At 44.7% G+C, this 12,314-nt stretch overlaps 1 protein-coding gene across 2 annotated transcripts in view; it reads right to left on the bottom strand.

The window, feature by feature from the left end:
• The window catches only part of COG7 (component of oligomeric golgi complex 7), a 66,329-nt gene that overhangs the window by 29,950 nt on the left and 24,065 nt on the right, over positions 1 to 12,314 (bottom strand). For both annotated transcript variants that reach the window (XM_031658396.1, XM_031658397.1), the window contains exons 7-8: positions 6,218 to 6,416; positions 513 to 640 (exon numbers count right to left, since the gene is read on the bottom strand). In XM_031658396.1, the coding sequence (XP_031514256.1) occupies positions 513 to 640; positions 6,218 to 6,416 (327 nt within the window). The remainder of the gene's footprint in view (positions 1 to 512; positions 641 to 6,217; positions 6,417 to 12,314) is intronic.

The raw sequence follows: 12,314 nt of genomic DNA, 5'->3' as shown, positions 1-12,314 counted from the left end.
AACCTTCACTGGGGATTTTAAATAGAAAACTAGGGCCCGGTAGGTTGTCACACGCCTGTAATTCCAGTAGTTTGGAAGCCCCAGGTGGGTGGATTGCTTGAGCCCAGGAGTTTGAGACCAGCCTGGGCAACATGGCAAAACCTATCTCTACAAAAAATATACAAAAATGAGCCAGGCGTGATGGTACATGCCTGGAGTCTCAGCTACTCAGGAGGCTGAGGCAGGAGGATCACTTGAGCCCAGGAGGTGGAGGCTGCAATGAGCTGTTATTGCACTACTACATTCCAGCCTGGGTGACAGATGGAGACCCTGTTTCAATCCATCAATCAACAGAAAATTGGTAGCAAATATATGGACTCGTTTTACATTGGGATTACAAGAGCCCACGAGTGCTTAAATCCCGTATTTCAGCACCCCGGATCCCAACCCTCAGCCCTCTCCCAGATGTGGTGGCCAAGAGCCTGGCTAACAGGATGCTTCCTCAGTGGCCCCAGGATGCACTGCGACTTTACCAAAGGTACGGCGCTCATCTGGATGAGAAGGTTGCTCTCTTCCATGTCGCCATACTTCAGCTGGTAGGGTTTGTATGGATCATACACGGCATCCACCAGCTCCGTGACTTTTACCAGATTGTGCTCATCTTTAGAAAATCAGAAATGTAAAACGATCATGAACAAAGAAACTGAAATTAACTATGGGAAAGCAACAATCAAGAGGCGCTCTATTAGAACTTTCCCCACTTGATCTCCACAGGGGAATACATTTTGTTAAGCAGCTTTTGTCACTCATGGAAGCTTCTCCTACAATCAGTTCAGCAAATATCTGGATAAATTTGGGCTTTGCACGTGGTTTGCCTAAAGCACTATTAAAGACACCAGCCCCCTGAATCCCATGGCCCATCACGGATAAGAATCCCTTCAAAAGATAACCCTCATTGGCTGGGCGCGGTGGCTCACGCCTGTAATCCCAACACTTTGGGAGGCCAAGGAGGGCAGATCAACTGAGGTCAGAAATTCGAGACCAGCCTGACCAACATGGAGAAACCGAAACCCTGTCTCTACTAAAAATACAAAATTAGCCGGGCATGGTGGCACATGCCTGTAATCCCAGCTACTCAGGAGGCTGAGGAAGGAGAATCGGTTGAACCTGGGAGGCGGAGGTTGTGGTGAGCCGAGATCACGCCATTGCACTCCAGCCTGGGCAATAAGAGTGAGACTCGTCTCCAAAAGGAAAAAAAAAACATAACCTTCGTCAAGGTCAGGTTCAAGAATTGCCAGAGGCCAGGCACGGTGGCTCATGCTTGTAATCCCAGCACTTTGGAAAGCCGAGGCAGGTGGATCACCTGAAGTCAGGAGTTTGAGACCAACCTACTCATTATGGTGAAACCCCATCTCTACTAAAAATACAAAAATTAGCCGAGCATGGTGGCGGGCACCTGTAATTCCAGCTACTCGGGAGGCTGAGGCAGGAGAATCGCTTGAACCCAGGAGGCGGAGGTTGTAGTGAGCCAAGATCGTGTCACTGCACTCCAGCCTGGGCGACAGAGTAAGACTCCATCTCATTAAAAAAAAAAAAAAAAAAAAGAATTGCCACAGAAAAAAGGCAATACAGGAAGAACAAATCCCATGCCACATATTCCTAGGACTTCACAGAAACAGGATACTCCCACTGCCAGGGCATGGTGGCTCACGCGTGTAATCCCAGCACTTTGGGAGGCCGAGGTGAGCGGATTACTTGAGGTGAGGAGTTTGAGACCAGCCCTGGCCAATATTGTGAAACCTGTCTCTACTAAAAATACAAAAAAAAAAAAAAAATTTAGCTGGGCATGGTAGCACGCACCTGGGGTCCCAGCTACCTGGGAGGCTGAGGCAAGAGAATAGCTTGAACCCGGGAAGCAGAGATTACACCACTGCACTCCAGCCTGGGCGACAGAGCGAGACTCTGTCTCAAAACAAAAACAAAAAACAAAAGGATACCCCATAGCCCAGGCATTCCAAAAATTCCTACGTTCAACCACATAAAAATGTAAAACATGCTGTATCAAAATGTAAATGTGCATATTCTACAACACAGTAATTCAGTTCCTGAAAATCATCTCAAAGAAATCAACAAATACACAGAGATAGAAGGATATTCATGGAAACATGGCTCAGAATCAGAAAGCTTTGGACACAGTCTCAACAGGGGATTAGTAAAAGTAATCGCCTACTTACTGGTGTCCTCACCTCCTTCTGGTCCCCTCCTCCAGATAGTTTTATTATTACTTCTACAGCCTCATCCTCCTTCCCTCTTCCTCTAGCTCCTAGCCTTCTCTCAGTTCCTAAAAGCTTCCTTCTGCTCACATGCTGATCCTCTGTCTGGAATGACCGGCTTCGCCCCTTCCCCTCTTCATCTAGTTAACTCCTACTTCTCCTTCAATACTCACTCAGCTAAAGTCTGCTGGTCTTGATTTCTGGCACCAATTTTACAAGGTTTTATAGAGATTAGGTAAAGTAATGTGGGTCCAACATGGTAATAATCAAATCTGCACGTGTATAGAATCCAAAGTGTTATTTCCTTTTTTCTTTTCTTTTTTCTTCAAGACAGGGTCTCACTCAGTTCTCCAGACTAAGGTGCAGTGGTCCAACCACAGGTCACCACTGCCTTGGCCTCCCAGGCTCAAGAGACCTCCCCACCCCAGCTTCCTGAGTAGCTAGTACTACAGGTGCGTGACACTACACCTGGCTAAATTTTTTTGTTTTTTGTAGAGATGGGGTCTCACTATGTTGCCAGGGCTCATCTTGAACTCCTAGACTCAAATGATTCCCCCACCTTGGCCTCCCAAAGTGCTGAGATTACAGGTGCAAGCCCCCATGCCTGACCCAAAATGCTGTTTCTGAATGGTGGGTTAAGAATGACTTTTTTTTCCGTCCTTGTATTTTCTAGATTTTTCTATAATGATAAAGTCAATCTAAATTTTTAAAATTTACTGTATATTGCATAATCTTTTATATTTTGAATTGTATTAAGTACATGTATTAATTATTAAAATAATAGAGAAAATGTTAAAGGTAAAACTAAAAGTTAGGCAATAGGCAATGTATTTACAACGTATTTGATAAACATCTGGTAAAAATTCCTGACTATATAAGGATCTTTCAGGTATATGCACCAAATTTGTAACAGTGGTTAAAGTGGGATTATAGGAGAGTTATTTTGTGTCACAGATTTCTATATCATTAATTCTTATAATACATACTTTTATCGCTTTTTATAATACAGTTAATAATATATTATTTTAAATAAATTGCTCTTACAAATTAACCAGAAATTGGTTAAACTCCCAAACAGAATAACAGGCTAAAGAATAAGCAATTCAAAAGTTTTTATAAGGTAACTTTCAAACTTGCTAATAACCAAAGTGAAAAACTAATATGATATATCAGTAATTGTCTAAGAACCTGGCAATGACAGGAGCAAAAAAGAGTCTAGTGCTAGTGAGGGCATGGGAACACAGGCACCTTTGTTCACTACTGATAGATACAAAAATAGGTCTAAAGAACGAAACGTGACGGGATGCTGGGGCAGGAGAATGGCGTAAACTCGGGAGGTGGAGGCTGTAGTGAGCGGAGATCGCACCACTGCACTCCAGCCTGGGCAAGAGAGCGAGACTCCATTTCAAAAAAAAAAAAAAAATCTTCAAATTTTTCATTTCTGAGCAACTGCAAATTTAAACTTATCCTAAGGAATAATCAGAGCTAGGCTCAAAAACTAATGTATAAAACAGTTCATAATAGTTTTATATATCATAGTACTTAAAAAATGGTAGTAAATTGGCCAGGTGTGGTAGCTCACACCTGTAATCCCAGCACTTTGAGAGGCCAGCAGGAGAATCGCTTGAGTCTAGGAGTTTGAGACCAACCTGAGCAAAATAAGGAGACCCTGTCTCTACAAAAAATTTTTTAAAATGAGTCAGCCTTGGTGGCATGTGCCTGTGGTCCCAACTACTCAGGAGGCTGAGTTCAGAGAATCACTTGAGCCCAGAAGGTTCAAGGCTACAGTGAGCTGTGATAGTGTCACTGCACTCTAACCTGGGCAAGAGAGCAAGACCTTGTCTCAAAAAAACAACAAAAACAACAAAACTATGTCTTAGGAAAACATTTAATGACATAAGAAAAATGCTCATTATATTATTTTGAGCATTTCAAAAAATGAAAATATAAGACTGTCTACCACCAATATTTTAAGATATTTTGTATATATTATATAACATATTATTACATGTAAATACATAGAAGCATATCTTAAATATATATTATGTATTTATTATATTTATATGGTAGACATTAAGTATTTATATTAATATTTGTGAACAATGTGTATTTATATTTGTATTATTGGAAGCAAATAATGTTGTTGGTGGCTCTGACTGATGAGTTTATGGATTGTTCTTGCTCTCTTTTTATTTTTATTTTTGTGTGTTTCCAAAGAATTTTAAAGTTAAAAGAAAAAACAAAACTCTTTTGGAAAACCTCAGGGAGAATCATTAGTAATCTAGGTCAGGTGCGGTGGCTCATGCCTGTAATCCCAGCACTTTGGGAGGCCAAGATGGGCGGATCACTTGAGGTAAGGTGTTTGAGACCAGCCTGGCCAACATGGTGAAACCCTGTCTCTACTAAAAACACAAAAAAATTAGCTAGATGTGGTAGTGTGTGCCTGTAATCCCAGCTACTTGGAAGGCTGAGGCAGGAGAATTGCTTGAACCTGGGAGGCGGAGGTTGCAGTGAGCCAAGATCACACCACTGCACTCCAGCCTGGGCGACAAAGCAAGTCTCTGTCTCAAAAAAAAAAAGAAAAAAGAAAGAAAAGAAATCTAAAGTCCCAGCTGGGCATGGTGGCTCACACCTGCTCTAATCCCAGCACTTCAGGAGGCTGAGGCGGGTCGATCACCTGAGGTCACGAGTTCGAGACCAGCCTGGACAACATGGCTAAACCCCATCTCTACTAAAAAATACAAAAATGAACTGCGTGTGGTGGCACACACTTGTAATCCCAACTACTCAGGAGGCTGAGGCAGGAGAATTGCTTGAACCCAGGAGGTGGAGATTGTAGTGAGTGGAGATCGCGCCACTGCACTCCAGCCTGGGCGAGACTGAGACTCGTCCCATGGCTGACTAGCAAAGCACTTCTAGATCTGTCTCAAGGGTGGTTCTCTTCCCCACTACATCCATCCCCAGGGGCAGGAAACGGCCGTTCCTTGCTCCACCTTCGTCCCACTGTGCTGCGGTAACTCGCCTTAGCCCAGCTCTCTCAATTCTCTTTAGCCACTTCCACAAAGGCATCACGGTCCCTTGGAAGCCTCCCCATCCACCGGGCCTTTCCCATAACTAAGGCCTGACCTGTGAGCGTGCCAAAAACACCGGTGAGTCATCAGGAATCCGAACAATAAACACACTCCCTGGAATGTACGATGCAATTATACACAAATGTAATTAAAGAGAGTAACTATTAAATAAACCAAGTCAGTGACACACAGCCGCCAACAGCAGAACAAGGCCTTCCTGAAGCGATTTCCTGATTTGACAGCAACATGCGTCACGGGATCTGTGTTCTTTAAAAATTTATGAAGCTTTTAACATAGACGGGAAAGAGCTTGGAGAGCGTCACACACCAGGCGCTGTTTACCCAAATGGGAGTAAGGGGTCCTCTGCTCTCAGTTGGCCACCGGGGAAAGCCCATTTTCTCTACAACCACCTGTACTCCTAACACAGCTCCCCTGCCCTAGGACACTTGCTGTTGCTCCTACAAAAGGCCCCTGTAGCCTATTTGTTCTCTAAAACTGACTTTTGAGGGTGAACTGTCTGAGGCTTCGTGATGACTTTGAAGGATGAGCACACTTGCCTCCTGGTGTAATCTGCTGCCAACTCTTTGCCATAACGTCTACCTGCCTCACTGTGATGCCTCTTTTATATCCCAAGCCCCCACAGAGGTGTCCATCACTTCCCCGGAGCATGTAAGGCACCCAGGCAGCACTGGAGCCAGGCAAATATATTAAACAACTATTTCCCTGATGGCAACGTTTTCATGGAAAAGCCCTCCACATCTGCTGAGAAGGAAAACACTGATCCCTTCGACTTCTGTAAAATCAGTCATCTGAAAAGGCAAACATCCAGGCCCCAGACGCTTCAGAAAGAGCGAGTAAAGACAAGCTGGAGAACTGGCAGGAAGGAATGTTTACGTAGATGGGGGGGCAGTGCCATCTCCAAGCCCTTGGCGAAGTGGGCGGTGGCGTCGTAGAACTCCAGCAGCCTGGTGAGCTCCTGCTCGGGCCCTGCCCTCTCCACACCGTTGCTGAGGCAGGAGGGCAGCGAGGGCATGAGGGCCCCCAGGGTCTGAATCAGCAGCACCATTACCACCTCGTGGGGCTTCTGGAAAACCTGCAGTGAGAGAGAGGTGTACCTGCCTTAGCATATGGAGCCAAGTAGGAGCCCACCTTTTTTCAAAAACTTTTCTGAGATGCCAGGCACGGTGGCTCATGCCTGTAATCCCAGCACCTTGGGAGGCCAAGGCAGGTGGATCACTTGAGGCCAGGAGTTCAAGACCAGCTTGTCCAACATGGCGAGACTGTCTCTACTAAAAATACAAAAATTAGCTGGGTGTGATGGCACATGCCTGTAATCCCACCTATTCGAGAGGCAGGGGCAGGAGAATCACTTGAACCCGGGAGGTGCAGGTTGCAGTGAGCTAAGATTGCACCACTGCATTCTAGCCTGGGTGACAGAGCGAGACTCTGTCTCAAAAACATAAAAATAAATAAAAATTAAAAATTAAAAACCTTTTTAAGACAGGGTCTCACTCTGCCACCCAGGCTGAAGTGCAGTGGCATAATCATAGCTCACTGCAGTCTTTAACTCCCAGGCTCAAGTGATCTTCCCACCTTAGCCTCCCAAGTAGCTGATACTACAGGCACACTACCACACCTGGCTAATTTTTTATTTTATTTTATTTTTTGTAGAGACAGGGTCTCACTATGTTGCCCAGGCTGGTCTCAAACTCCTAGCCTCAAGCTATCCTCCTTCCTCAACTTCCCAAAGTGTTGGGATTACAGGTATGAGCCACAGCACCTTTTAAAGTAGTATAACTTTTAAAGAAGCTGTCTCCTGGGTCATCTCAAAAGGATCTCCCTGATCAATGAAAAGAGGTCTAGTTTAGAGCTATAATCCCAAAGTTTTTCTCATGGCAAATGTGAACATGCTCAGAAAGTAAAGTAAACCGGCAATACTTGGAACTCGCAACTTGCCCAGAACAACTGGCGAGTTCATGTCTATCAGCGGCCCCAAGTGTCTAGCTATTTTCAAATCTAACGAACGCATTCATGTAGCATTTTTTTGATGGTCACCAAAAATTAACTAGAGAGACAACTATGGGCCAGGTGTGAGGGCTCATGCCTGTAATCCCAGCACTTTGGGAGGCCTAGGTGGGTGGCTCACTTGAGGTCATGAGTTGGAGACCAGCCTGACCAACGTGGTGAAACTGCGTCTCTACTAAAAATACAAAAAAATTAGCTGGGCGCGGTGGTGCATGACTATGATCCGTGCTACATGGGAGGCTGAGGCAGGAGGACTGCTTGAACCTGGGAGGCGGAGGTTGCAGTGAGCTGAGATGGTGCCACTGCACTCCAGCCTAGGTGACACAAAAAAAAAAAAAAAAAAAGAAAAAAAAGAAAACTATAAACCAACATGCCTTATGAATACACATCCAAACATCTTCAACAAAACACTAGTAAACTGAGTTCAGCAGCATGTGAAAGAACATCGTACACCATGACCAAGTAGGATTCACCCAGCAACAGGAGAATGGTTAAACTAAACAAAAATGAATCAAGGCCGGGCACGGTGGTGGCTCAGCCCTGTAATCCCAGCACCTGGGAGACCAAAACAGGAGGATCACATGAAGACAGGAATTTGAGACCAGCCTCAAAAAATAAAAATATTATTACTCTCTAATTTTTAAAAACGAATCAATGTAATATAACACATTAACAGAATGAAGGGAAAAATACATGATCATTGCAATTAATGCAGAAAATATATTTGACAAAATTCCATACCCTTCATGAGAAAAACACTAAACTAGGAATAGAAGGAAACTTCCTCCACATAATAAAGGCCGCATATGAAAACCCACAGCTAATGTGATACCTGATGGTGAGAGATTGAAAGCTTTTCACCTAAGAACAGGAAGATGATAAGGATGCCTGCTTTTGCCACTCTATTCAGCAAAGAACCCAAAGTCCTAGCCAGAGCAACTGGCTAAAAAAAAAAAAAGAAATAAAAGGCATCCAAATTGAAAACAGAGATATCTCTGTTCACAGATGACATTATTTTATGTGTAGAAAATCTTAATCCACAAAATACTTTTAGAGTTAATAAACAAATTCAGGACAGGTGCAGAGTGGCTCATGCCTGTAATCCCAACACTTTGGGAGGCTAAGGTGGGAAGATCGCTTGAGTCTAGGAGTTTGAGACCAGCCTGGGCAACAAAGCAAGATCCTGTCTCACAAAAAATGTTTAGAAATTAGCCAGGTGTGGTGGTGTGAACCTGTAGTCCCAGCTACTTGGGAGGCTGAGGTGGGACAATCACCTGATCCCAGGAAGTAGAGGCTGCAGTGAGCTGAGATTGTATCACTGCACTCCAGCCTGGACGATAGAGCAAAACTCTGTTGCAAACAAACAAAAAACAGGCCAGGCGCTGTGGCTCATGCCTGTAATCACAGTACTTTGGGAGGCCAAGGCGGGTGGATCACGAGGTCAGGAGTTCAAGACCAGCCTGGCCAAGATGGTGAAACCCCGTCTCTACTAAAAATGTGGTGGTGGGCACCTGTAATCCCAGTTACTTGGGAGGCTGAGGCAGAGAACTGCTTGAACCCAGGAGGTGGAGGTTGCAGTGAGCTGAGACTCAGTGAACGCCACTGCACTCCAGCCTGGGTGACAGAGTGAAACTCCCTCTCAAAAGAAAAAAAAAAACAAAAACAGCTAAACCGCTGAGGACTCTTCAATTTGTGCTTCTTCCAACCACCTACCGGATGTCACCATTAGGATGCATCACTCTCACTTGGAATTTAAAAGCAGTCAAAATTGGAATTCATTCTTTTGCCACTGACCTCCCCAGACCTGTTTCCTTCAACTTCTCTGTTCCCGTCAGTAACGTCTCCATTTAACCAGGATGAAAACCGCCCTCTGACTCTCCGTTCTTGTGGTCCATTCATCTGTTACCAGGTCCTAACAACTGCTCATTCTTCTTGAACTTCAGCATTTCCATCACCATCCTCTACCAAAGGTTCTTACCTGTCTCCAACATAGCCTCATCAGTTCACCCTCTAGACCACCACCAAATTCATTATTTTTAAATGTTATTTTAAAAATTCAAGGCCTGGCACAGTGGCTCACACCTGTAATCCTACCACTTTGGGACGCTGACGTGGGCGGAGCACTTGAGGCCAGGGGCTCGAGACCAGCCTGTGCAAAATACAAAAATTAGCCAGACATGGTGGCATGCGCCTGCAGTCCCAGCTACTCCGGAGGCTGCGGCATGAGAATCACTTGAATCGGGGAGGAGGAGTTTGCAGTGAGCCCAGATCTTGCCACTGTCCTCCAGCCTGAACAACATAGTGAAACTCCATATCTACTAAAAATACAAAAAAAAAAAAAAACAAAAAAAAAAAAACAAATGAGCTGGATGTGGTGGCACACTCCTGTAATCCCAGCTACTCAGGAGGCTGAGGCAGGAGAATTGCTTGAACCCAGGAGGCGGAGGTTGCAGTGAGCCAAGATCATGCCATTGCACTCCAATCTGGGCAACAGAGCGAGACTCCATCTCAAAAAAAACAAAAAACAAAAAACTGCTACAACTCAGTAATAAAAAGGCAAATCACCTTTTTTTTTTTTTTTTAAAGGACAAAAGACTTGACTAGACATTTCGCAAAAGAAGATGCACAAATGGCCAATAAGCTCGTGAAAAGTTCCTCAACATCCTTAGTCATCAGGAAAATGCAAATAAAAACCATGATGAGATACTACTACACACCCACCAGTATGGCTAAAAATAAAGAGAATGTCAACACCTAATTTTGGCAAAGATGTGGAACAACCAGAACTCTCACACACTGTGTAGGAGTGGAAAAAGTACAACCGCTTTGAGCAAAGTGGTTGTTTCTTTCCTTTTATTTACTTTTTTTTTTTTTTGAGACAGAGTCTCACTCTGTCGCCCAGGCTGGAGTGCAGTGGTGCGATCTCGGCTCACTGCAACCTCCACCTCCCAGGTTCAAGCGATTCTCCTGCCTCAGCCTCCCGAGTAGCTGGGATTACAGGTGTGTGCCACTACAGTCAGCTAACTTTTGGTATTTTTGGTAGAGACAGGTTTTTACCATGTTGGCCAGGCTGTTCTCAAACTCCTGATCTCAGGTGATCCGCCCAACTCTGCCTCCCAAAGTGCTGGGATTACAGGCATGAGCCACCACGCCCAGCCATCTTTCTTTTTTTTGAGACAGAGTCTCACTCTGTTGCCCAGACTGGAGTGCAGTAGAACAATCATGGCTCACTGAAGCCTCAGCTTCCCAGGCTCAGGTGATCCTCCCACCTCAGCCTCCTGAGTTGCTGAGACTACAGGCATGTGCCACCACGCCCAGCTAATTTTTGTACTTTCTGTAGAGACAAGATTTTGTCATGTTGCCCAGGTGGGTCTCAAACTTCTGGGCTCAAGCAATCCTCCTGCCTTGGCCTCCCAAAGTGCTGAGATTACAGGTGTGAGCCACCATGCCTGGCTGGGCAGTTTCTTATACACCAAAACATACACTTATGATTTGATCCTGCAATTCCATTCCTAGGTATTTACTCAAGAGATGGGAGCACATGTCTACAAAAAAACCTACAGAACAATATTCAAAGTACCTTTATTCATAATTGCCCAACACTGGAAACATACCAAGTATCTATCAATAAGAAGTATCAACAGGCTGGGTGCAGTGGCTCAGGCTTGTAATCCCACCACCTTTGGGAGGCGGGATAAAATAGAAAAATTAGCTGGGCATGGTGGTGTATGCCTGTAATCCCAGCTACTCACAGGGCTGAGGCAGGACAATCACTTGAACCTGGGAGGTAGAGGTTGCAGTGAGATGAGATCGTGCCACTGCATTCTAGCCTGGGTGACAAGAGCGAAACTCCATTTCAAAAAATTTTTTAAAAAGTATAAACAAACAGGTATATACACACCATGTAACAGTATTCAGCAACAGAAAGGAACGAACTAGTGATACACACAACACGAGCAAATCTCAAAAACATGCTGAGTGAAAGAAGCTGTCTGATTCCATCTAGGTGAAATTCTAGAACACGTTGAACTAACTTATGATGGAAAAAATCAGGGCAGTGGTTGCCTTAAGGGTATTGGTGCACAGACCAACTGGGAAGGAGCATGAGGGAACTTTCCAGGGCGATGGTGATATGGATGTTCTGGATCCTCAAAGGGGATTATGCTACCCAGGTATTTGTAGTTGTCAAATGAATGGGATGGCATATTTAAGATCACTGTGGCTGGGTGCAGTAGTTCACACCTGTAATCCCAGCACTTTGGGAGGCCTGTGACCCAACAGTGGGAGAATCGCTTGAGCCCAGGAGTTCGAGACCAGCTTGGGCAACATGGCAAAACCCTGTCTCCACAAAAAACACAAAAATTAGCTGGGTGTGGTGGCACATGCCTATAGTCCCAGTACTCAGGAGGCTGAGAGGGGAGGATCACCACAGCCCAGGGAGGTCAAGGCTGCAGTGAGCCATGATCATGCCACCGTACTCCAGTGGGGATAATAGGGCAAGACCCCGTTTCAAAAAAAAAAAAAAAAGATTGTATTTCAAATTTTACCTGAAAAAATATAAGTAAACATTGACCTTTAGTTAATAATATGTATAGTCTAAAGTGAATGAAGTTTGCAACTTACTCTGTTTGTTTTTTTTTTTTTTTTTGAGACAGAGTCTCGCTCTGTTGCCTAGGTTGGAGTGCAGTGGCACAATCTCGGCTCACTGCAACCTCCACCTCCCAGGTTCAAGTGATTCTCCTGCCTCAGACTCCCGAGTAGCTGGGATTATAGGCGCCTGCCACCACAGTTGGCTAATTTTGTATTTTTAGTAGAGATGGGGTTTCGTCATGTTAGCCAGGCTGGTCTCGAACTCCTGACCTCAGGTGATCTTCCCGTCTCCGCCTCCCAAAGTGCTGGTATTACGGGTGTGAGACACCACGCCCAGCCTTGTAACTTATTTTGAAATGAGTTAAAAAAATAAGAT

This window comes from Papio anubis, chromosome 18 (genome assembly GCF_008728515.1).
Source record: "Papio anubis isolate 15944 chromosome 18, Panubis1.0, whole genome shotgun sequence".
In the NCBI taxonomy this organism is placed as follows: Eukaryota; Metazoa; Chordata; class Mammalia; order Primates; family Cercopithecidae; genus Papio; species Papio anubis.
Note: the sequence above shows the minus strand (reverse complement) of the source record. Positions and strands in the feature narration are given on the sequence as shown.